Source organism: Mytilus edulis, chromosome 8, assembly GCF_963676685.1.
Source record: "Mytilus edulis chromosome 8, xbMytEdul2.2, whole genome shotgun sequence".
Classification (NCBI taxonomy): domain Eukaryota; kingdom Metazoa; phylum Mollusca; class Bivalvia; order Mytilida; family Mytilidae; genus Mytilus; species Mytilus edulis.
In genome coordinates, this window is record NC_092351.1 from 18134800 (window position 1) to 18162033 (window position 27234).

The 27234-nt window shown below is 34.0% G+C and overlaps 4 protein-coding genes across 6 annotated transcripts in view; 3 read left to right on the top strand and 1 right to left on the bottom strand.

Moving 5' to 3' along the window:
- The window catches only part of LOC139484976 (glutamate--cysteine ligase catalytic subunit-like), a 36215-nt gene extending 12035 nt beyond the window's left edge, over positions 1-24180 (bottom strand). Inside the window, exons 1-7 of the mRNA XM_071269042.1 lie at positions 24090-24180; positions 18575-18720; positions 4719-4819; positions 3407-3526; positions 2426-2491; positions 1219-1332; positions 805-863 (exon numbers count right to left, since the gene is read on the bottom strand). Of these exons, the coding sequence (XP_071125143.1) occupies positions 805-863; positions 1219-1332; positions 2426-2491; positions 3407-3526; positions 4719-4819; positions 18575-18720; positions 24090-24093 (610 nt within the window). The 5' untranslated portion in view covers positions 24094-24180. The remainder of the gene's footprint in view (positions 1-804; positions 864-1218; positions 1333-2425; positions 2492-3406; positions 3527-4718; positions 4820-18574; positions 18721-24089) is intronic.
- LOC139484982 (FHF complex subunit HOOK-interacting protein 1B-like) overlaps positions 1-27234 on the top strand; it is a 626211-nt gene that overhangs the window by 341500 nt on the left and 257477 nt on the right. The gene's annotated exons all lie outside the window — the stretch shown is intronic.
- Positions 5200-16261, top strand: LOC139484975 (uncharacterized). Its single transcript, XM_071269041.1, has 2 exons — positions 5200-5422; positions 13635-16261. The coding sequence occupies exon 2, from the start codon at positions 13636-13638 to the stop codon at positions 15637-15639; it is 2004 nt and encodes a 667-aa protein (XP_071125142.1). The 5' UTR covers positions 5200-5422; position 13635; the 3' UTR covers positions 15640-16261.
- On the top strand, positions 6917-9019 carry LOC139486631 (probable DNA double-strand break repair Rad50 ATPase). Its single transcript, XM_071271558.1, has one exon. It carries the CDS (start codon positions 7013-7015, stop codon positions 9017-9019), a length of 2007 nt encoding a protein of 668 aa, XP_071127659.1. The 5' UTR covers positions 6917-7012.

The window sequence follows — 27234 nt, forward strand, 5'->3', positions numbered from 1 at the left end:
ACTTATAAAATCGTAAACTATCTGCCAATGCCATGAACAAAAACGAAAGACGATCAATAAACAAACAGTGTGTACAGACTTAGCAAATCGAATGTCACCGAAGGTGATTTCAAGTACTACGGTCGGGTAAGCAAGCTCCGGAAATGGCACCGTCGTATTGCTCATGGAAATATTAAACCGAACACTTGCCAATTACCGATTAAGGAATGCTTACAATTATAGAAAAAATTATTAAAAGCCCAATGTAATAAGTCATGTTCTCACAGACGACTACATCAGTATATATTCAAACGATTTCGCATAATTATGAAACTTTTGCAGAAAAAAAACCCATTTGAATATTGTGCTTGTAATTATTAATTTCATAGGTATTCATTAGGCATTCAATAACATCGACGAAAGATACCAAAGAACATTCAAACTTATAGTCAAATCTAACTGACAATGTCCATGCAAAAAAATGATCAAAAGACAAACAACATTATCTAAAATACAATATAGACAATTAAATAGTGAAGTAAAACAATTTACTGGGGGTACATGTATCTCAGATGCTCCGGACAGCAAAAATAAATAACATGAAGATATGTATAGTCAAAATAGAAACTATATGTTGTGGCTCAAGACTTTCAATCTTCTGTGAACTACAGGTTCATACTTAATTATTTATGTAGTAGTAAGTCGTAAGAACATGCAACAAAGAAGAATGAATGAATACTAAAAAATAAAATTATGATGAACTTCTATACACGTTTACAGTCTTATCAGTATCCATTGTTTTAAATTAGATTTAATGATGCGTACCTGGAATAAGGATTTCAATTTTTCCACCTTTTCTGTCTTTTATGTTCTGATGTATACTCCTGTGATAAAATGAGGTTAAAACTAAGGATAAGATCAGTAGGGTTTCATTAAAAACAATGATCTGCAATCGATTTAATAATAGCATGACTTTTATAAAAATATTTTTTTAAATTCCTTACATGCTCTTTCTGAATTCATTATAACATGAGTCTTCAAAAATGACTAATGCACAAACTATTTTGAAATTTCTTCTTTCCTTACATGCTTTTTTCTTAATTAAGTATGAATTGAGTCTTCTAACATGACTAATGTACTGACTCATCTTATATTTTACTTGAAATAGATGCATGCTCTTGCTTAGCTTATTATTATAGTTATATAACATTACATTAACAAGACAAACTTTTAACTTACGTTGTTCTTTGGCGGCCTTTGTATATAACATCATCAGGGGAAAACCATGACTTTGATGTAACATTGTTCGGATTAAGTTCAGTTGACGGGACAGCAAAATAACCAACACCTAATCTATAATTTATACGTGTAATGCTCTTAAACTCCGTTAGTAAATTTACTTTCAAACTGTGAGTGCCACTGGCAAGCCCTATGTACACAAAACACGCGTCTATTGCTGTTTTTCATATTTGTTTCTCGTTCATTTTTTGGAACATTAATTAGGCCGTTATTTTTCTCGTTTGAATTGTTTTAGATTCGTGATTTCAGGGCCTTTTATAGCTGACTATGCGGTATGGACTTTGATCATTGTTGAAGGCTGTACAGTGACCTAAAGCTGTTAATTTCTGTGTCATTCGGTCTCTTATAAAGAGCTTTCTTATTTGCAATCATACCACATTTTCTTTTTTATAATTATTGTACAAAATATATTTGATTTCCCGTTGTTTATAAACGCATGTCTACAGAGTTCATTCAGTTGATATGAATTTTATTAATATATAATGAACAATAATGTGTCCATAGTACACGGATGCCCCACTCGCACTATCATTTTCTATGTTCAGTGGACCGTGAAATTGGGGTCAAAATTATAATTTGGAATTATAATTAGAAAGATCATATCATAGGGAACATGTGTACTAAGTTTCAAGTTGATGTAACTTTAACTTCATCAAAAACTACTTTGACCAAACACTTTAACCTGGACTTCGCACTATCATTTTCTATGTTCAGTGGACCATGAAATTGGGATCAAAACTGTAATTTGGCATTAAAATTAGAAAGATCATATCATGGGGAACATGTGTACCAAGTTTCAAGTTGATTGAACTTCAACTTCTTCAAAAACTACCTGGACCAAAAACTTTAACCTGAAGGGAACGGACGGACGCACAGACGGACGAACGGACGCACAGACGAACGGAGGCACAGACCAGAAAACATAATGCCCCTCTACTATCGTAGGTGGGGCATAAAAATGTGCCAGTTTAGAGGGCATACATTTTCCGAAAAGCAAAAAGAATCGATGTTCTTCACATGAAACTGTTAATTATAGTTGTCTCATACCTAATCATACACAACCTCCTTACTTTTGTATACCATTAAAAACTCACAGATGCAACAAAACATATCTGAAATTTGTATCGAACATATATCTATATAATACCTTGGGTACGATGGCAGAGTAAATGGGATTTCATCCACCTCTAATACAGACGTGAGTTCTTTCCGCCTAAAATATTATATACAATGTTGATAAAAAAAGTAATAGTTAACATGAACATAAGACTACTTAAATGCATACATTACATGATAAAGACAAATTCAAAGTATACTCAGTTCACTAGTAAGTGCTTTGGTGAAGAAATGATTTCTATAAGTTGCTAATTAAGTCCAAAATTAGTTGTTTACAAATTTAAGACATTTTTTTTTATCATAACTTAACAATTATGAGTATTAATACATTACTAGCTATCCAACTTTAATCCAGGTTGGTTTGATCGTTCGTGGTAAAGATTAACACAGATTGCGCTTCGGACACATGCTATGTTTTTCTTTACACTTTTGAATATATCCTAGGTGGGTGTTTTATTTAGAGGAGCTTATGCAAATAGTGTCAATAAAACATATTGGGCTTGTTGGAATGATGAGGTGCTATAAAATGTATTGCTATACATTTGCATGTTAAGATTTTTATACGCATATACCAATAAACGTATTTTTCGTATAAATCAAATGAAGAAATACATTAATGATACTAAGTATTATCGCTAGTTTGTGCATTTTGCCTTTGATCTTTTTTTGTGATAATTTTTCATATCATGCTACTCGCTTGAGATGGAAAATTATCGCTAGAAACTAAGAAGGCACGTGGCGTTGCTAACGAAAATGACATGAAATTGACATCGTCGTCATAGGTAAAATAGCGATAAACAGATTATCATTGGTCATCTCAACTCGATTGCCTTTCTCGCTTTCGCCGTCCCGGATCAAGCGAGAAAATCAATCTCGTTGAGATGATCAACGATATTCTATAAATAGCTGAATACTGAAATGATATGTTTGTCGATAAATTCTGTCAATTAGCCCGATTTTCTGATATTGAAACCCTTTTGCGTACATCTTAAATGTTTCTATTAAACAATACCTTTCTTTCATACTCAATTCAACTTCTGAAATGGAAGACAATAGATCAGAATAAGGTCTTTCAGGGATACTTTCTACCATATATGCTCCAAACTCTGGTGTCCATATAGGAATACGATTCCTTGAAAATAAAATTTTCTTGCAAATACAACTACATACAATAAAGTAGAAAACACACTACAAAAAATATGTGAGCTGGAAGCAATTTATACGCTTTAGCTACATCAATACATTTTCTAAAAAAAGAAAGTTTCTGAAATATAAACTACTCAATAATTCATTAAAGAATTATGATTTAGTCGAAGATTTTTTTTTTAGGTGGACAAGGTGTGGCATTGATATTTCTATGAAATACTGATCAACAAATACATGTATAATTAAACACAAAATGTCAGTATTCACCTTAGAAGCTAACAAAACCTTTGAATAGACTTATTAAGAAGGGATATAGTTACGATACTGTTGTCAGGTCATTAGATTACATATGTTGGCGTTAATATTGATTCACTTATAGGGTCTTTGCATCGGAACTAAACACATTTATTTAAAAAACAGTTGTTGGCATGTTCTTCTCATATATGTTATGATGTTATGATACTAAACCCCTCACGGGAAGGATTGTGCCTGATATTCATATGATGAAGACATAATCGTTCAATCAGTTTAATTGAAGTCTGGAGCTGGCATGTCAGTTAACTGCTAGTAGTCTGATGTTATTTATGTATTATTGTCATTTTGTTTCTTTTCTTTGGTTACATCTTCTGACATCAGACTCGGACTTCTCTTGAACTGAATTTTAATGTGCGTATTGTTATGCGTTTACTTTTCTGCATTGGCTAGAGGTATAGGGGAGGGTTGAGATCTCCTAAACATGTTTAATCCCGACGCATTTTTGCGCCTGTCCCAAGCCTATATGGAGCCTTTGTTAGTCTTGTATTATTTTTAATTTTAGTTTCTTGTGAACAATTTGGAGTTTAGTATGGCGTTGATTATCACTGAACTAGTATATATATTTGTTTAGGGGCCAGCTGAAGGACGCCTCCGGGTGCGAGAATTTCTCGCTGTATTGAAGACCTGTTGGTGACCTTCTGCTGTTGTCTTCTCTATGGTCGGGTTGTTGTCTCTTTGACACATTCCCCATTTCCATTTTTTTTCCTTCTTTTTATTGCAATGATTAGATTATAAAAGCAACAGTAGTATACCGCTGTTCTCATTACCATATGAGTACGTCTGTATTTCCATTTATTATTTAATTTATATCAAGTACATACATGTGTGCACACTAACATGAAATAAAACAAATAATATAATACCCTATATTGCGTTTGTTCAAGGTCTCCAAAATATCCTTCGCTTTAAGACAAAGCTTAGTAGTTTTTTCTTCATCATCAATTTTAACAATCATATATTCAATCTGAAAGAAAAATAAAGTGATTTCCTAACGACTCTATTGTATCATTCACAACATATACAATTGTTTCTTATAGTTACTGCTTACATTGTTTCAAAATATTGTTTATACAATAAAAAGTTTTTGTTAATATCTTTTACAAATTACAATTTATGATGAATTAAGAAACTTTATCCTGCCCATTTTATTACAAAATTTAGAATCATTTAAATATTTCAAAATTATTTAAGATATATTTATAGATGAATAAGTAAATATTTGGTAATTTTAAAAACAAATGTCGAATTTATTGGTTGTGGTGGTGGTGGTGGTGGTGGTGGGGGGGGGGGGGGGGGGGGGGTATTATCAATTTATTTCACGCTGTGGTGCCGTTGGATGATTGATACACCGCTTTAGCGGTTCTCCCATATAGGAGAAATATGATCTCTGAAACCGGGAACCAGACTAGCTTACCCTCGCTCTCTATCTGATGGGAAACGGAAATAAAGAACCAGACAGGAACCATGCTGAGCCTCACTTCTATTCCAAGCTTCAACGAGTAAACACCGCATCCTAAAAGACTGCAACGTTGTACTTAGTGCTTAAAGAAGACCCTTAGTAATTCAGGTAACAATTGCATTACACGCCCCAAACACAATCACTACATTGGTGTCAGATGTAAAAACATCTGAAACCGCAAAAAATACCTGAAATTGTCATTTGAATTTCGTGCGAGTTCTCGCGGGGAAATTGTCAAATTTATCGGATTTGAATTTTGAGTTTCTCGCGATTTATAATTCGTATGCAATACATATTTATGTCCCAATACACATAAAACTATTATTGTTTTGCCTCACTGTAGTTATATAAACAGTGAAGTGAAATTTGTTGCACTTTTTCAATATTTGAAACAGTGAAGGGAGACAACTGTGTTGTTTACAAATTGCACAGTATATATAAATCAAATATTGTGTTTCTTACGAGTTAAAATATTAACTTTGAGAAGTTGTGCTGTTGAAATAAATATATTTTAACAGTATTTGTGTGATAGTAAACATAAATTTATATAAACTAAATAAGATAAAATCGCACACAAGCTTGAACTGTTACATGTATGAAAATATTTCATTATTGAATATAAGTTAATAAACCGGACAACTGGTATTGACTTTTCAATAATTCATACATGAAAATATTTCAAGTTACTGAAATTTGGTACGGTTCGAGTCAATAAACCGGACAACTGGTATTGACTTTTCAATAATTCATACATAAAAATATTTCAAGTTACTGAAATTTGGTACGGTTCGAGTCAATAAACCGGACAACTGGTATTGACTTTTCAATAATTCATACATAAATATATTTCAAATTACTGATATTTGGTACGGTTCAAGTCAATAAACCGGACAACTGGTATTGACTATTTAACAATTTAATAAAGAATAATAATAAAAAAAAAAACAACACAACAAAGCAAACAAAACACACACAAACGTCATTTTCATTTGTTATACATATTCCGGATAAACTGGATGAATGTATTAATAATAAAATTTATGATTGGCAAATTATTACGACAAGCTTTGTTCTTTTGAATATTTCGTAATTCTACCACCATAGTCATTGATAGTTTGTGATTTTGCTATATTTACATTTTTACATATTGACTTTTCTACATATATATTTCAATAAAGAATTTTCATATACAAATTGCATATTGTTGTACGTGTACTGTTATTACATTAAAAGTTGTTACTTTTGATAAAATAATTATTCATATACATTCATATTTATTTTTTGTATGTGTGAATACCAGATTAACTGGTTTTGACACAATTAATCTCGAATTGTCTGTTTAGTTCTTAAATATTATTACCATTATTTTTTGTATTTTGTTTTCTGAGTGTGTATTATTCCGGATTAACTGGTTTTGATACATTCATTTGAAAAATTGTAAATTAATTTCAATTTTAAGGAGAAATTAGAAAACAAAGATAATTTAACTAAATTCAAGGAAATTTGAGCAATTTTAATTGGTAATACTAAATAACTTTTATTAGATTTTAGAAATTTGTTTATTTTTTCTTTTGCATATTTATTTTTTTTAAAAAGGTAAATTATAATTTTTGATACACGGGTTTATTTGTACCATTTATTGTACACTGGTAAATTTATTTTATTTATTGTGGTACTATTATCTGTTAATATCTCAATATGGCGGGGAAACAAACAGTGAATATTAATACAGCCAGTATTGAGGAATTGATGACTTTAAAAGATATTGGACAAAAGAGAGCGCAATTAATTGTAGCCGAAAGGTCTAAATTAGGAACCTTAACAGCAGAGACACTTAAAGCCATAGAGGGAATACCAAGTAATATCTGGGATCCATTTATTTTTATGGGAAAGGTCGTATTCGAAGAACAACTTGATACTAAAGAAACTGAAATAGGAAAAAGTGTCCAACAAGATAATCAACAGGTGACTACAGAGAACAAAGAACTAGTTACAATACAACAAGACCAACTTCAGCAACAACAAGATCAACTTCAACAACAACAAGATCAACTTCAACAACAAGAAAAAGTTATTGAAGATTTTAAAACCAAGTTAATGATCGCTGATCAAGATAAGAAATCAATTCAGCAAGATGTGAAAAAACAGTTATCGGATGTAAAGAGCCAATGTACTGCACAGCTTACAGCCAAGGCTGAAGAATTAGAAGAAGTAATGGACTCCATGCAGAAATATAAAAACAAATTTGAACAAGAGCTACATTATGTTAAAATAGAAGAACGTCAGCGATGTGAGGAACTTGAATCAACACTGGAGAGTGAAAGAAAAGAATTTGAACAGCATTTACTAGACATGCAACATAAAATGAAAATGGAAGCGGTCCAAAAAAGTCAAGAACTTGAAGAGTCATTTTATCAGTTGAAGACGGAGAGGGAAATGCTGATGAATAAAGTTGAGGAACAAGCTAGACTTATTGATAACGACAGAGAAAAAATCAAAAGTCAACAGAAGGAGCTGGAAGTGAAAGAGCAACAACATGCCACCAAGGTTCAAAAGTTAGAAGAGGACTATAAGACAAAAACATTTTCAAAGTTGGTGGAAACGACGGGAAATCTTGCACCAGATAACGTCTATAAATCCAAAATCATACCAAAGGTTGATGCAGATAAAACAGCGGTCAAGATAGCAGAAAATAAATCAAGCGTGTCAACAGTTAAAAGTACACCTAAAACTACACTGGATGAACGTCCTATTTCCAGATACAGAAATGAAGGTCCGATAGCACCAAAACTTGCAACATTTGATGGTAAGAGCGAGTGGAAACCTTATTATTTACAGTTCATACACATTGCCAACAAGTACAACTGGGATACACAGCAAAAGTTGGATAAACTTATTGAGTGTTTAAGAGAGAAAGCTCTGAAATTTTTTAGTACCAGACCACTATCAATACAAACTGATTTCAAATTACTGGCAGATAAACTTAACCAGAGGTTTGGTAACAAGGATCTTCCATACACAATACGCCGACAGTTACAAGATGTTAGACAGAATGGTGATGAAATGATTGAAGAATTTGCCGAACGAATACAAGAGATGGCAACAGATGGTTATATAGACACCCCTGAACATGTGGTTGAAACAATTTCTGTTGATGCATTCTTGAAAGGTTGTACGGATAAAAAAGCAGCACTACTGGCCATGGAGAAAAGTCCTACCAGGATGGATCAGGCTCTTCAATTCGTTAAGAGTTCTATACATAATCAGAGAGTCCTACTTGGTTACAAGAAGAGTGATGTAAGGAGAGTACAGTTCGAAAAGTATGACCAGGATGACTCGGATGACGATTCAGAGATTGCAGTAAGAGTTGTAAATAAGAAACCAAACTATGTACCTTGGCAGGAAACTATTGAAAAGCGTGTCCTAAAGACTGAGCAGGATATAACGGGTATTAACAACAATGTAGGAAAAATACTGAAAATACTGGAAACAAGAGGCAATGATAATAGGAGACCTAGATCACCATCTCCAAGTAGAAGTCCAGCACGTACAGTTACTTGCTACACTTGTAACCAGGAGGGACACTACAGTAATCAGTGTGAAAATAAGAGTAACAACTCATCTCCAATGAGAAGGAATAGGTCACCATCACCTGTTAGTTCCAGACCAAAGGTTCATTTAAACGAACAAGGATCGAAGAAGTAGACCATTCTTCGATCCATCCAGATAACACAGGTCAACCACCGCCTTTACATGGAAATTCTGTAAATAATGCCGGATTAACTGGCACTTACAAAAATAGAAGTTTTAATGAAAATAAAGGGTCAATTATTGCCAAGTTGGTGGAAAACAAACCTGTGGACACTTTAGGAATACTTAGTCAGGAAAAATCTTCAATGTTAACGAGTCAACATGAAAAATCTAATGCATGCAAAGCCGGATTAACTGGCGCATACAAACAAAACTCTGAAGGTTTGAAAATTTCTGAAGTTTCAGTCAACGACCCCTATGGGCCAACAGTAGCAGCAAGCTTAATATTGAAAGTGAAAATAAATGGTGTTGATGTAGATGCTGTGGTGGATACAGCTGCACAGGTCACAATTATCAGTGAGAAATTTATGAAGAAATTACAGCCGCCATTAGAACTTAAGTCATCTGTTACATTGAAAGGAGCAGGAGCTGAGAATAAAATAAAGGCAAGATATGCTAATAGAGTGTCTATCAGGACTGGTAAAACTGAAACAAAATGGCAAATTATAGTGGCCGATATTACAGATCCTGTATTATTAGGTTTAGATTTTTTACAACATCTACAAGCTGTGATAGATTTGGCAAATTACACAGTGAAAATTAACAATCAGACCTTACAGGCTTCAGCAGTGAAGTCCAACAACAAAGAAATGAAAGTTTGCAGAGTTACTTTAAATCAAAATGTAGTTATTCCATCTATGACTGTTATTGAATTTTCTGCAATGTTAGAGGGAAAAGTTAATAGCGATATATGTATTCAACCCAATCAGAATTTAGTTGGAATAATGATGCCGTATATTGTGGCGACACCCAACGAAACAGTACCAATTACAATCAGAAATCTGACAGATAAGAATATTTCTTTGAGAAAGGGTACTAATCTTGGTACGGCGGTGGAGATTGATGAAGTTTTAGAAAATCAAAACCCAGAACAGAATTCAATCACAGCTCGACAAATAAGTAGAGACGGGAACCACTCTAAGAAAACAGAAGAGGTATGTCAAAATATGCCAGAAAATTTGAAAGATTTATTTGAAAGGTCAAAAGAAAATCTCAGTGAAAAAGAAAGCATTCAGTTAGCCCAATTGTTGATAAAATATAAAAACACATTTTCAGTCAATGATTTGGACATAGGCCATTTTACTAAAATAAAGCATAGAATAGATACAGGAACATCTACCCCTTCTAAAGAAAGAATGAGGAGAACACCGTTAGGTTTTGAGGCGGAGGAAGAAAAACATCTTGGTGAATTATTAAAGAGAAAGATTATCCAACCTTCAAGTTCAGAATGGTGTGCTGCTCCTGTTTTAGTGCGCAAGCGAGATGGGAAGATCCGGTACTGTATTGATTACAGAAAACTGAACTTTAAGACTCGTAAGGATTGCTTCCCTTTGCCCAGAATTGAGTCCTGTATAGATACCCTGAGAGGAACAGAATTCATGTCTTGTCTCGACATGTCCTCAGGTTATTATCAGTTTGAAATCCATGAAGACGATAGACATAAAACGGCATTTGTTACAAAATATGGTCTTTTCGAACACATTCGGCTCAGTTTTGGCTTGTGTAATAGTCCTGCATTTTTTCAGAGAGTCATTCAGCTAATTCTGTCAGGATTGACGTGGAAAGAATGCTTAGCATACCTTGACGATATTATAGTTCTAGGGTCAGATTTTCAGAGTCATCTATATAATTTAGAGAAGGTTTTACAGCGTTTTGAGGATAATAATCTAAAGCTAAAACCAAAAAAGTGTTCACTTTTCCAGAAAGAAGTACTTTTCCTTGGGAAATTAGTAAATAGAGAGGGGGTTGCAGTCAATCCAGAAAGTACGAATACGATACTAAATTGGCCAGTTCCGACAAAGAAAAGAGATGTAGAATCGTTACTTGGTTTTGTTAATTATCACCGAGACCATATAAAAAACTTTGCAACAATAGCTGCTCCATTATATCACCTTACTAAGAAGACAGTTAAATTTGAATGGAGCAAGGATCACCAAGAAACTTTTGAAACCATTAAGACAGCACTGGTTAATGCAGCGACATTAACCTATCCATACCCTGATGAACCTTTCATATTAGACACGGACGCTTCTGATATAGCATTAGGGGCTGAATTGATCCAGGTCCATGACGGTAAAGAATTTGTAGTTTGCTACTCCAGTAAGGTGTTAACACCTATACAGAAGCGTTATTGCACTACCAGAAAAGAACTATTAGCAGTAGTGACCTTTACTCGACAGTTCAGAAATTATCTCCTTGGTCGTCAATTTACAGTGAGAACGGATCATCATAGTCTTATTTGGCTTCTACGTTTTAAGAATATTGAAGGCCAATTAGCAAGATGGCTTGAAGAGCTTTCACAATATGATATGGTTATCCAACATCGTCCTGGCAAAAAGCACCAAAATGCAGATGGTCTTTCTAGAATACCGGATGATTTAGAACCTTGTAATTGCTACCATGCAGGAGCTGATCTTTTATCTTTACCCTGTAAAGGTTGCGCATATTGCAGTAGAGCTCAAAGAACCTGGGGAAAGTTTGAGAATGATGTTGATGATGTAGTGCCTCTGGCAGTCCGGAGTATACAACACCACCCTCAGGATGAAATCTCTATACAAGAAAGTAATTGGATGAAAGGTTGGTCCTTGGAAGACATCAAGAAAGAACAAGAATTGGATCCTGATTTGAAAACACTAATAAATTGGCTACATACTGGTGAATTGCCGTCAGAGCATGAGTTACAACTTGAAAGCCCAGCAACTAAGCACTGGTGGAATTGTAAAACACAGCTGAAATTTGTAAAGGGATGCCTATTCTATAAGTGGTTGGATCCAGAAGAGCCAAGAATACTATTGTTACTTCCTAAATCCTTGAAAGAAGAGGCTATGAAATACTGTCATGATTGCAAAACAGCAGGACACTTTGGTCAAGCTAAAACCATACAGAAACTACAACAAAGATTTATTTGGTATCAAATGAGAATGGATGCAATTTTGTATGTCCAAACATGTTCAATATGCAATATTAATAAGAAATCAAACAGAATAGCAAAAGGGGCACTAGGTCAATATCATGCAGGAGCTCCCATGGAAAGGGTACACATGGATATACTTGGGCCACTTGTGGAAAGTAATTCTAACAATAAATATGTGCTAGCCATCATAGACCAGTTTACTAAGTGGATTGAATTTGTCCCACTGCCTAATCAAAATGCAGAAACGATAGCAAAAGCAGCAGTGAATGATTTCTTTTCTAAATTTGGCTGTGCTTTGCAAATACACACTGACCAAGGCAGAAACTTTGATAGCAATCTATTCCATGAATTATGTCGCCTACTAGAAATTGCAAAGACTCGTACAACCCCTTATAGACCAAGGTCCAATGGACAGGTTGAACGCTATAACAGTGTGATTTTACAGGCAGTAAGATGTTATTTGGAGGATAAGCAGAAAGACTGGGATGTTCACCTTCAACAATTGGCCGGTGCAATAAGATCCACAAAGAATAGACAAACTGGTTTCACCCCTAATATGATGATGCTAGGAAGAGAGGTAATGCAACCAGTAGATCTACTCTTGGGAACAGCAGAGAGTAATATGGAAATAAACCAACCCCATCAGTATATCAAAGATCTAAAAAATGCACTAGAAAAAGCTCATAAAACTGCTAGAGATAACCTTAAGGCAGCTCAATTTAGACAGAAAAGAGATTATGACGTAAAACTTAATCACAGGGTATATAATAAAGGTGACATTGTATACAGAATTGATTCTGCTACAAAAATAGGAGAAAGTAAAAAATTGCGGGCACCCTGGCAAGGACCATATCTAATTGTAGAAGTATTGTCATCAGTTTTGTATAAAATGAGAACAAGGAAAAGAGAACTAACTATCCATCATGATCAGTTAAAACCATGCCTAGATAGGATCATTCCACCGTGGTTGAAGTATATGAGACACCGTCTTCTTCAAGGTGAGGTAGATTATAGCCTTGGGATTGGCCAGACGGAAGAAGAAAATAGTCATGATTTATCACAGTTATTTAAAGACGATAATGACGGGGAACCAGATCTTTTTGTTCAAGAGACAGAAGAAGGTATAAACAAAGACTATGCCGGATTAACTGGCTTAGAGTCTTTTCAACAACTCCAAGATTTAGAGTCTTTCCTTGATATTACGGAAGAAATTCAGGAAGTTGGTGTAGAGCAGCATAGTACCGGATTAAAAACAAGATCTTCATCTGATGTTGATTTAGGTGATAGACATGTTGTAACTAATCTAGATGGTATAAATGTATTTTTAAATAATGATAGTACTGATAATTTAGATGATACATTTTTGTACGCAATTGACAACTATGGTGGTAGAATCAGAAATCGTCCAAAATATCTGGACGACTATGATTTGTCTGATAAGTATTAATTTTTGCCAGATTGACTGGTTTTTAAACAAATAATACTAAAAAAAAAAAAAAAAAAAAAAAAAAAAACACATTGTAAAATATTGTATATGGAAGTTTTTAAAAAAAAAAAATAAAAAAATATAGCATGAGGATAATTGTGTACTTCTAGAATGGCAAAAAGTTGGAATGATGGAAAAGAGATGGAAGAAGTGCATAGGCAATATTATGAAGACCTGGACTATGATGAGGATGTAGATGAGGGAAAAGAAGATACTCAGCAGGAGGAAGAACAGGAAGAGGTATGGATAGAGGAAGATGTATGGATAGAGCAGGAGGAAGATACCCAGCAGGAGTTAGAGCAGGAGGAAGAACAGGAAGAGGTATGGATAGAGGAAGATGTATGGATAGAGCAGGAGGAGGTAGCCCAGCAGGAGGAACAACAGGAAGATGTTAGAATAGTAGTTAGAGAGAAAGAAAGAAGGAGGCAGGAGAAAGAGGATGAAAGATACCATCAAGTGATGAGAGAGGCTGATGAGGACCATTGCGTTCCTATGGTCATCACCAGGAAGCAAGAGTTGGAGAATGATCAGAAAAAGTACCAGGAGGTACTACAGGCAGCAGATGAGGATATGGGGATACCCATCGTGGTAAGATCTAATCCAACAGAGGAAGAGCAATATCACCAGTTAGTGAAGGAGGCTGATGAGGATCCCTGTATACCTCCCACAACACCTGAGGTACTGGTACCCTGTCCTCCTAGGTGTAAACTTTGCTTTATCTGTCAACTTCCCATGAGGCATCCATTTAGGCATACAGCAAAACTCCATCTGCCATGGTATGTAGCTGCCGAATCAGCTTGTTTCCATTGTAAGCAACAATTTGCCCAGGTTACAATGCTGAAACATCACATAAATGACACACATCCAGGAGTTGACAGTGAAGCAAAGTTTGGCCCAGACAAATATCAGATGTGGGTGCAGCTAGTCAATGGTCTGCTAAGGGAATTAGCCAGGATTTTGGAAGTGCCATATCCAGATGGACTGGTAAATTTTATTAATTGTTTAAATATTGCTGGTAATGTATCATATGGAGCATCCCAAGAATTAACATTTAGAACAGAGGAAGTTTTTCTGGCAGATATTTTCTGTCAGATCAACAATTTACCAAAATTCAGCTTTAACATCTTCAACAACTTTGGCCAAACATTCATTAACTCTCTACTTCATTGGAAAATCTTGAAAATTGTAATCAGCAAATTAACTCCGGAACAACAAAACTTTCTACAAAATTTCGAAGAACAAAAAGACCGCTATGGATTACCTATTGGATGCCTATCAGTTAAACCAACTGGACCATTGATGGCTGTCGATGCTCATTTTCATCTCGACCAACTCATGGTAAAAACCGGATTAACTGGTATCCATGAGTTGGATGATATGGGTACAGCTGATCTCTACAAGACCAAGTTGTCGTTCTTGGTTGCTAATTACTGTAATCCTGCCAAATTCCCATCATCAACAGAAAGGTCAGAAATTAGAAAAGACCACAGAATTCGACTATCTTTCGGAATACATCCTCGAATTGTAAACTCAAATTCAACATCAACTTTGGACCGGTTTTTCAAAAATTTAATTTCAATTTTGGACTCTTCAAAAACTGTATCAGTAGGGGAATGTGGATTGGACACTACAGACAGACCAAATTCTCAAAATTTCCAGAAACAAGTAACATACTTTGAGAAGCAACTTAATTTGGCCGTGCAGAAAAATCTCCCAGTCGTCATCCACAGCAGAGGAGACAGAAACCTCAATCTTGCAACTCTAACCTCCATGGTTAATACTTTACCCCAGAATCACAAAATTCACTGGCATTGCTTCACGGGGACAGAAGACATTTTTGAATCTGCTTCATCACATTTTTCGGACATTGTATTTGGCGTTACACCTTTCATCTTCACCAACAAATATTCAACCATCAAACAATTCATCTGCAATAAAGGAATCGACAGAATAGTTCTGGAATCTGATGCACCATATATCCGCTATAAAGAAGAAATTGCTAACCCATATACAGTCATCTTTGTAGCTCATGAAATTTCAAAATTACTACTGATACCTGTTGAAGAAGTTTTGGCCACCACTACAAAAAATTCTCAAATGATTTATGGTTGTTAAGGGGGAGGGGTTGGAAGTATAGTTTGGCAGCAATTTTTAAATTTCCTTTTCATAATTTCATAGTGATTGGCAGTTTTAAACAAAATTTGTAATGTTTGTAAATAATATATAAATAGTGTCCCATTGATGTACACTTTTGATCTTCAGCCTTTTACATCTTACCGGATTAACTGGTTTGTAATTGGTTTAAGATATTTGTATATAATATATATTTGATTAAATAAGTGTCCCATTGACGTACACTTTTGGTCTTCAGCCTTTTACATCTTACCGGATTAACTGGTTTGTAATTGGTTTAAGATATTTGTATAAATGTTACTACTTTTAATTGTCCACAAATTTGCTCATGGCGAACAAACCAAGATCATTTGAGTTTTTCCTCTAGAAAACGGGGAGGAGTGTGGTGCCGTTGGATGATTGATACACCGCTTTAGCGGTTCTCCCATATAGGAGAAATATGATCTCTGAAACCGGGAACCAGACTAGCTTACCCTCGCTCTCTATCTGATGGGAAACGGAAATAAAGAACCAGACAGGAACCATGCTGAGCCTCACTTCTATTCCAAGCTTCAACGAGTAAACACCGCATCCTAAAAGACTGCAACGTTGTACTTAGTGCTTAAAGAAGACCCTTAGTAATTCAGGTAACAATTGCATTACACGCCCCAAACACAATCACTACAACGCCCCTGAGGGAAATATGAAGAATTGTCTACTCAAGAATATTCATATTTCACGAGGGCTCTGCCCGATGGAAATGTGATTTTTCGAGGGTGAACAAATCTTCATATCTCTCGAAGTAAGGGAAATGAATGTTTTATTCCACTGCCTATGCTTCGTTTACTTACTGAATATAATATATTAACTTATATACGTTTGTTCTCTTATCTGCTTGTTTGAATAGCTAAACACGGCATAAACATTGCTAAACAGTACGGATCAAAAGTAAATTAATAGTCTTTTAATTCTAACGCTTGAATATATTTAAACAAGGTAATGACTTATATAACGCTATTCAATAAAACCACCTTCAAAACGGTATGCACATTAACCGCTCGTAACGTCATACTACGAGGTCCCGATCTTCAGAGGGGAATATGATACTCAGAGGGGAATATGAAGTTTTGTTCGACGTCACGTGTGATAGTTTCAACCAATCAAATGTTGGTTTCACCATGCATCACACATGCAGTGGAATAATAAAAACTGTCCTCTAGATACTATCTTTTGATTGTTAGAAGCTTCTGTCAAAGATTGGTAAACATCCAGAATGGTATATGAATCTAATAAAAACTTATGATCATAAACACACTACTGTCCAAGTTTGGTAGAAATCCAGGATTGTTATACCGGATTTGTAATCACATAAGCAACAAGACGGGTGCCACATGTGGAGCAGGATCTGCTTACCCTTCCGGAGCACTTGAGATCACCCCAAGTTTTTGGTGGGGTTCGTGTTGTTTATTCTTTAGTTTTCTATGTTGTGTCGTGTGTACTATTGTTTTTCTGTTTGTCTTTTTCATTTTTAGCCATGGCGTTGTCAGTTTATTTTAGATTTATGAGTTTGACTGTCCCTTTGGTATCTTTCGTCCCTCTTTTATAGAAATATGTTAACCACAAAGTGAAAATTTGTGAACTCCGTCAAAGGTGCCGACAAAACAAAATACAAAGTTACAACAATATTTGAGGGTATAAGTCAAAATTTGTTTTACAAAAAACGAAAACCAAAAGAACAGAAATATTGTATATTAGGAATTGATATCACAAACTTAGTGCGGGTAATTTTCATAACCTTTGAAAACCATATTTTAGAGTAATGTGTCGGTACAACATAGTAAATTGACAAACAATCTATCAATACACAGAAAGACAGTATAGAGATATTTTTGTTCGTGGAAACCACTTAACCAATGGATAACGACTGTCATATTCATGACTTGGTACATGTATTTTCTTATGTAGAAAATGGTAGATTAAACCTGGTTTAAAAGCTAGCTAAACCTCGATTATATGGACAACGATATGTGAACAAAACAAAACAAAAAAAATCGGATTGTTGTCTCATAAACATAAATCGTCATCTCAGTATTTTCAATTTACAAAAAATAAAAATGTAAAACTTAAACGTTTTTTAATTGCCAATTTATACAAGAAGACTACTGCCAGATTGAAAAAAAGCAATAACAGTAACAAATAAATGACCAAACAAATACAAGTAGTGTTCATAATTAACATGAATTATCTAATAATAAAACGATGTGAAGTTAAAAAACACCAAACACAAAAAGTTTATACTAGTACATTAGTATCGAAAATCCACTAAAAAAAATCAATTTGACCGTAGAATCTGCAAACATTCTTTTCGCAACCACTATACTGCATCATCATTGCCGCCATTTTAAACCTTAAACCGAAATCACAAACCACCCTTGGACATGGTTTGAATAGTTTCTGGAACCAGTTTTGGTTTGAAAATAACAAACGGCAAACCAGTTTAGGTTCAAAACTAGTTTCAAACTGGTTCTCATTAACAAATGGAAAGTTTATTAAACTAAAACTGGATTTGCACTAACAAATACGCCTATAATATAATTGATAAAAACATTCTATCTAGAACTTTTCGTAATAGCTGAATAATTATTGTTGAACATAGTAACAGGATAAACAAAATATAACACCACTTATTAAAAACAAGATTCAATACATTCTTGCATGACATTATTAAGATTGCATATTTATATCTGCGTTACGTTCAATATCGTAGCGGCTTCGTAGTGCTGCGTAGATTTTTGCCTATTGAACGTGTAGCTAGCCTATAGCTTCTACATAGATATAGATAGCAGCTAGGCAAAAATCTACGTAGCACTACGTAGCCGCTACGATATTGAACGCAACCCTGCATATGTCCAAACGCTTGATATTTGCATGTATTTTCCTCATCTCCCCAGTACAAAGGATCATTGCGTCTGTCCTTGTGTTTCTTATACTGATATATGAACTGTCTTATGCCTTGTTTCTTAACACCATCGAGGTTGTTCTTTATTTCTTCCCAACTCAATGGTGTATGGTTTGAAGTATCCACTTGAGAAAAATAAAATTAAAAAAATAACTGGATGAGGTAAAATCGAGAAACATGTATATACTATTTGCACAAAACTAGGGAAACGGGTATTTGGAGAAAAGAAAGTACATTGGTATTAACATTAATCATTGAACAATAGATAGGTCAACTTTATTTACGTTTTTACATATCTGGTGATAGGTAGGATAACATACATGTATATACAAAAAGACATATTTCTATTACATTTATTGTATATGTTTATACGGGAAGGATACCAACGATACCAAATAACACATGACAACATATGTATATGCCCCCTTAACATACACGGGTTATTCATACGAATTCATAAGGATCACCAACTCGTAGTCAATCGCATATATTGATTGATAACATATTTCTTATGTTTGGAAGACGTGTTTTTCAATATACTATCGGCATTCCCCTGGGAAACAATTGTGTCCCTATTCTTGCCGATTTGTTCCTTTATCATTATGAGGCTTAATTCATACAGGAATTTCTCAGCAAGAAAGATAAGAGGTTAGCAATGTCCTTTTACTTTACTTTCCGCTTTAAAGATGATGTTCTCTCACTTAATAGTTCAAAATTTGGTGACTATGTTAAACGCATCTACCCAGAGATAAAGGATACAACAGATATAGTTAAAAGTCTTACTCATATCTTGACTTACATCAAGAAATTGACAATGAGGGTCGGTAGAAAACAAAACTTTACTACAAAAGTGATGATTTCAGCTTCCCAATTGTGAACTTTCCATTTCTACGTAGCAAAATACTAGCAGCGCCTGCATACGGAGTATATATCTCCCAATTCATACAATATTTCCGGGCCTGTATTTCCTATCATGGTTTCCTAGATAGAAGGTTGCTTCTCACAAGAAAGCTATTAAACCAAGAGTTCCAAAAGTGATTTTGAAATCATCCCTTCGTAAATATCACGGACGCCATCACGAGTTGGTATATATATATAAAAATACAAATTGAATGTGAGCATGCATTAAATATAACCTATATATGTCTTACTGAACTATACTGGAAAAAAAGAAAAGGGGATGAAGAAAGAACGACAGAGATTATGATAATGATGATGATGTGCGTTTTATCTATGTCGATATTATACTAGTTCTACGAGAAATCGTTTTGATCTCGTCATTAAATTAAAATTTTGTTTAACAACTTGCACATTTTAATCATAGTTATGAGTTTCTTGTCCAGAAACCAATAGTGGTAAGCCCAAATTGCAGCCTTCTGGTAGTCATTCTGAATAAAATATTGTTATTTTAGTTAGTGTAATTTAATACCAAGTTAATAACAAATAATTCCCTAAATGTCGTACACGCCTGCATAGTTCCGAGAATGATCATGAATGGTTTTGACTCTTTAAAAACATAGTGGATATGTCACTATAAAATATATTATACTTGTGTATCGACAAAAACTCAAAAATCTTGAAAAAGTGAAGTCTGTTAAATCAAGAGATATATTTATAAACAAGTACCAATTCGGAAACAGTTCTAAAGGAATTTGTGATAAAAGTCCAACGAGTTCGTTGGATATGTTTGAAAGTAAAATCTAAAACTTACTTATTTATAACAGCTTTCAGGTAGTATTCTTTTCCAGACTGGATCTATATTTTTTTTTAGTTATGACCGTTGACTTTACTACATGTTTTGCTAAAAGGCATAACGTTGGAACTGAGAATAAATTTCACCACATGACTTGATATATAGATATATAGAAAGGGTTAACATTTTTTTCAAATACATGTTCTGTAAAGATTTAAAGTTCTCTGATCGTTCGAATCAGTTCACCGTATTAAATGCATAATATATGAGATGTAATTTTGTTAACTTATTGAGAACTAAAAAACATGTTTCAAAAGTTAATAGTAAAATCAAGCCGAGCGTTCCGGGTGGTGAACTGTCCATAGTGAATACCGTGAATAGTAGACGAAAGCTGATTATGATGAATAGTTACTCTGAACTCAGTATGCTGACCTTGAAGTGGAATTAGTTGTAAAATTCGTGTTCACCGACTTGACTAAAATTTTCATATTTGATTATTCGTGTGTATTTTAGTCTAGACGCCATCAATCTAATAATTGAAATGACCTTGGAATACTGCCATGTCATATATTCTGACAAACATATAAAAAAAGGATATGTTTTTACCAAATATTTCTAAAGCATTTACTAACAACTATAATGAAATGATACTCGCTATTATCAGTCAGTTATATGTTTAACTTTGTCAGAATGACATCGATGATGTAAGGGTCGTCAAGTTGGTTACTTATTCCTTATTCCTTATTCGTTACTTATTCCTTCTTCCTTATTCGTTACCAATTCGTTACCTTTTTGTTACTTATTCCTTATTCGTTACTTATTTGTTACTTATTTCTTATTCCTTATTCGTTACCTTTTCTTTACTTATTCCTTATTCGTTACTTATTTAATACTTATTCCTTATTCGTTACTTTTTCGATTTTTAATATCGTTCCCCTTTTTATAATTCTGTATATTCTATCTCTGGCAATAGTTCTTATTTTTTTTAGGCAAACGTACAATGTACCCTTTTTACACGTATTGATCCGTTTTTACGCTCAAACGATCCTGTTACTTTATACACGATACTTACTTGTTCCTTATTCGATTTTAATACGTTCTACCTTTTAACTGCTTTATATTCGTATGTCTGGAGTTGGTTCTTGGTTGAAAGAGGTGAGATAACCCAATTAGCGCGTGTGCACCGTTTTAGAGCTAGACTAATACCGTGTTTCTAATTCGTTCCTTATTCCCTAATAAAACTTATGTTATATGTTGCACCTTTCAAACAAAATCTTTTTATTGTTTTTCTTGTCTTTGGTGGTACATGTAACTATGTGTTCTTAGTGGTAAAATAACCTTGTAGCGCGTATGTAACCGTTTCATCACTCGACTACTATGTCCTTTTACTTATTCGTTCCTTATTCGCTTATAATACGTTTGTTATACGTTGCAACTTTAAAACACAAGATTTTCAATTTCTTCTAGTCTCTGGTGGTAATTATGGGTTCTTAGAAGTGAAATAACTCTTTAAGTGCGTATGTTCCCATTTCAGCGCTCGGCTGATACCCTGTTACGTTTTCGTTTCATATTCGCTTATAATACGTGAATTATACGTTGCACCTATAACAAAAAAATCTAAATTCATTCCTTGTCTCTAGTGGTAACTATGAGTTCTTAGAGGTGAAATAACCATGTAAGCGAGTATGTACCCGTTTCAGCGCTCGACTGATACCCTGTTACTTATTCGTTACATATTCGCTTATAATACATTTTTTATACGTTGCATCTTTTAAAAAAAAATCATTTTTTTTGTCTCTGGTGGTTACTATGGGTTCTAAGAGTTGAATGTCCCTAGTAGCGCGTATGTACCCGTTTTAGCGCTTGCTTGATACCCTGTTACTTATTGGTTACTTATTCGCTTATAATACCTTCGCTATACGTTGCACCTTTAAAAAGAAATCTTTTAAAAAAATTCTTGTCTCTGGTGGTAACTATTGGTTCTTAGAGGTGAAATAACCATATTAGCGCGTATGTACCCGCTTCAGCGCTTGACTGATACCCTGCTACTTATTCGTTCCTTATTCGATTATAATTCGTGTGATATAAATTTCACCTTTAAAAAAAGGTTATCAATTTATTTCTTGTCTCTGGTGTTAACTATGGGTTCTTAGAGGTGAAATATCCCTATTAGCACTCTACTGATACCCTGTTACTTATTCGTTCCTTATTCACTCATAATGCGTTTGTTATACGTTGCACCTTTGAAAAAGTATTTTCAATATTTTTTCTTGTCTCTGTTGATAATTATGGGTTCTCCTGATGTTATCTTAGACTTTAGACCACAAACAGTCATTACTAGATTCGTCATAGACGGCCGTTCATTACACAACAACCAAAGATAACTGATTTATTATATATTCAATTTGCTGAAAAAAGTGCAATGGGAAATATTTCAAGTATACGTAGGGCTATAAAAGTTGTTGCAGTATTGAAATAAATCATGATGTAAAATTATAATTTGATTAGGCTTAAAGGGCAACACGTTCTGCTTCGGTAAACTTGAATGTCATGTTATTAGTCTAAGATGACGCTATCACTTCATTTAATAATCGAGCAGTGCGCGATGTACACTGTGTGAATGCAGGAGGATGTTGTTTCTCAAGAGTCATATAATTTACTGAGTTCTATCATGATATTGCAAACCATTACCCGCAGTATGCAAAAAATGTAGTACAGCAAATGATAGTGTGACAATTAAATTAAAATTTCCCGCTAAATTACTGTGCTTGAGGTAGCCGCATATCTTTAGCAAAATTACTTTATCATATGCGTATATGTTGATATACACATGCCGTGTACGACTACCATGCTTACGTGCCCCCCCCCCCCCCCCCCCCCCCCCCCCAAAAAAAAAAACAAACAAAAAAAACACCAACCCGCCGAATACTTATTAACAAGCAGTTTTCCCGCGGTATAGCCTTCTTCGATTCTCCCCATGATACTTGTACTTATACCTATGTGAATTTGACCTGCTGCGCAATCAACATATAAGACCTATACAACAAAACCACTCAAGACATTTAGGAATGACAAATTGATTAACCAAACACAGTGTTTAAAATATTTATGCAAGAATCTTAAAAGGGTGCAGTCTGTTCAATTATTTTAAATATAGTGCATTTTAAAGATTGTATTGTCTAACATCACACCGCGGATGTCAGGATCGACCAAATGAAGGACCGATGGTAGGATGAAGTTACTTTTGGAAATCTTGATTCCCCGATGTGTGTTATGTATACGAACATAACACCTTTTAAAAATATGATATATTCTAGTTTATACGTTTTACTGATATATATACAATATATTGCGTTTGTCATTAATTGGTTAATTAAAAGTAGATATTCGTACACTCGAAGTTTTAAAATAGGAATATTTCCAAATACAAGCTAGGCCGAAATACAAATGATACATACAACTTACACACAACACCAAAAAGCATGCCCCCCACCCCCCACCCCCCAAAAAGGAGGCAAGAACATTTGCTATTATAAAATAAATCAAATTACAAAATATATGTCTTTTAACACGACACGTGACTTTTAAATATATCATAAAAACTGTTTACTAGGTGAGTGAAAAAGGTTCAGAAACAAGGTTGAGTATAACAATTTACGATTAACAGTGCCATGTTGTTTGAACCGGATAATAATGTAAAAAGCTAAACGAAACTGAAGATTAAGTTGTAAATAAAGATTTTTCGACTTATCAAATTTTAAATGCAATTGTACACAACGCGCTAAATGACAACTTACTTACCCATTCTAGTCCAATGTAAAATCAGTATTTCCCCCTCTACTTTTACAGGCTTCCATGCAAGCCACTATTATTACTATAAAATGCTATACATGAAAAATTTTCATTGTAGATCAATTATGAAAGTGAACTCTTAAAATTTGCACTAACGAAGTGTACAACCCCAAGGCAATGTCTAAGGAAAAAGAGCAAAATAAAAAATCGTAATTACTAAACTGTTTGTCTTATTATCCGGTATTATATATGAATTCAGGAGAATAGAACTACTTTACACATACTTACAACTTCTCGTCCAATCAAATTGCTTGAATTTGCCTTCTAACTTTCATAGTACATACTTTTTCCGTGTACTAAGTAACTACGCATGAATGACCACAAGAGTAAGATTTCATTGTATTGTAATCAAGATATTAGAACAAAAATTGCTACAGGATATTTTGAAATAAATGATGTGTTCCAAATTTAACTAAATAGTTTGTAATTAGTTTTCAAACAGGTTTTTAACATCCTACTAATTAATCTTTTGATCTAAATTTTGTTTTGACAATTAAAAAAGTTTCTTTCATTTAAATAAAGAGTAATAATAATGGTGCTTTATACCTTGATTAAAGTACAACTCAATCTAAAATGTGTAATCCTTCATCTTCCATGCAATTACTTTGTACACAAAAAGAGTCAACCATGAATCTTTTGAAGGGAAATTATTATAAAGTAATTTGATATATTTAGTCATAAATTGGTCGATAATTGGTTGCCTAATGTCCAGTGACAAATATTTCATGCATATAAACTATCCACTAGACTACCAATGGGTACATACCAGGGGCAGATCCAGCCATTTTTAAAAGGTGTTTCAACCAAAGATGTGAGTGGGGGATCCAACTGTTTGTGATAGTTTTAGGTTTTATGTGAAATAAAAAAAAATGTTTTCAAGAATGTAAAGCTTTCACTGCAATTTAAGAATTGTCTGCTCTTGGTCAATTCATTTTGTCATCTTACCATGTAAATAAGTACATGTATAGTAAAACAACGCTTCGTTCATATCAATAAACATACTTACACCAGCAGCTACCTTCTTTACATTCTAAAGTCAAGGGCCTTTTGAAATCCCATTTTTACAATGATATTATAGTGAGTAGATTTACAAAGCTACGTAAATGAGCTACATCCAGTCAGCCAAAACATATCAATAGACTAATTACAGGATTACTCAAGTTGTAAATATGTGCTAAATTGGATATTGTATAGAAAGGTATATACTATGAAAATAAGAGCTTGGGGCAAAGCCCCTCGCTCTAATTTTCATAGTATATACCTTTCTATACAATAACCGAGACACAAGCAATTTAAGTTTATATTTCAACATTGTTAATGTTATTTAATTAATAGTTATCCCATAAGGACGCGGTGTGTCAGTGTAAGATCACCCCGATGGCCGGAGGCCAGAGGGTGATCTAACACTGACACACCAAGTCCGACTGGGATAACTATTTTACATCCCAGCTGTTTTATATTAGACTAAAAACCATTTACAATTCATAAAATCTAGTTTAGAACGCCACACAACCATAACAATATACTTTTTATATTACTATATGATTATACCCTTTTTGACCCCCAAACACGATGAGTAGATATCAAACAATGTCAACTCGCCCCACTTGCCAATCGGCCAACACTATATCGCCACTTTATAAAAATATCGTCCCACTCTTGTTTACCGACTTGCTCACTTTGAAAAAGTGTAAAATCAAATTGAACAATCAGTCTGAAAACTCATTAATTAACGAAAAAGGTTAAAACCCCACTGAATAAAGGTCTGACAACTCGCCCCACTTATAAAAAGATCTTAATTGCTTCCTTTAAGTATATCAAATTACTATTATTTCGTATCCAGTCGTCCTGGTATAGTGGTATGTGTCGCGGCCTGATATGCTAAAGGTCTTGAGTTAGAATCCCAGCATATACACTGGATTTTTTCTACGTGAATTTTGATAGATAGTCTTTTCCGTATAATTAATTATAAGTTTTATAGTGGATTTGACATTCCCGCCAAAATGTTACAGAACAAAGGAAAGCATGCATAACAAAGAAACTCAAGGCTGGGGTGATCTGGTAGGTATGATCTGGCTCAGATCACCCCTGTTAGAACAAAGGAGCTGGGATGTAATGGTAGATATGAAGACCCCCCTTCCGTAGAACAGAAAAATTATAAGGAGGAAACGACGTAGGTGAAATACGTGTATTTATTTAATAGTCTATCTATTTTTCATACCAGACCTAAAACTCAATTTCAGTTTAAGAAAAATATTAAAATGAAGTTTATGAATAAAAAAAACCAATGCATGTGTCAATAAAAAAGCAAGCGCCTGACGTTGAACTTATTTAAGCTTTTCAGGGACTTATAATTTATTATCTAGGAAAAGAGGGTGGGTCATTTTGAAATTATACACATAAAATTTCTTGACCCCCCCCCCCCCCCCATAATATTTCCCTATTTATTTTGATCCCCCCTTAAATTTAAAAAAAAACATGATCCCCCTTTATTTAAGAGCTTGTCTCACAGAAAACTATGCAACATTTGAAAAATCATCCAGGAGGGTGGTTAAAACTTTCCCAGCTAATGAAGTTTTTTAAGATATCTTATATTAAATGGAATACCAGAAAACATATTTTAGATTTCTCTGAATTGTGTCTATTTTTAGTAATTGCATATTAATTGAATAAAATTAGGTATAAATCCCTTCAAATATATGTTTAGTTGAAAGCACTTTAAAAGTCACTACATTGGTCATTTATATTGGGTAAGTATAATTTTATATAAAAGATTATAAACTATGCATTTATTAAGCATTTTCTATTTTAGTACACCTAAATAAAACATGCCAAAATTTGAAGATGCAAGACACGTTATTTCATGTTATTTCACGGAAATATTGCAAACAAGAAAAATTCTCAGCAGATTGAGTCCAAAAAACATATTGGAGGGAGAATTACCTAGAAGTATAGGGCTTTCCATGAATATTTTAAATAGGTAGAGCAAGCCATACTCGGCGTTTTGGGAAGATTTTTCTTATTTCCTATATTTGGCTATAGAATAAACAATTTGTTCCTACTAAAGAAAATCTGTAAAAGAAAAATATACAGT

What these genes read in the sequence shown, in the direction of transcription:
- LOC139486631 (XM_071271558.1), top strand. Translation starts at nt 7,013, where the DNA reads ATGGCGGGGAAACAAACAGTGAATATTAATACAGCCAGTATTGAGGAA.
- LOC139484975 (XM_071269041.1), top strand. Translation starts at nt 13,636, where the DNA reads ATGGCAAAAAGTTGGAATGATGGAAAAGAGATGGAAGAAGTGCATAGG.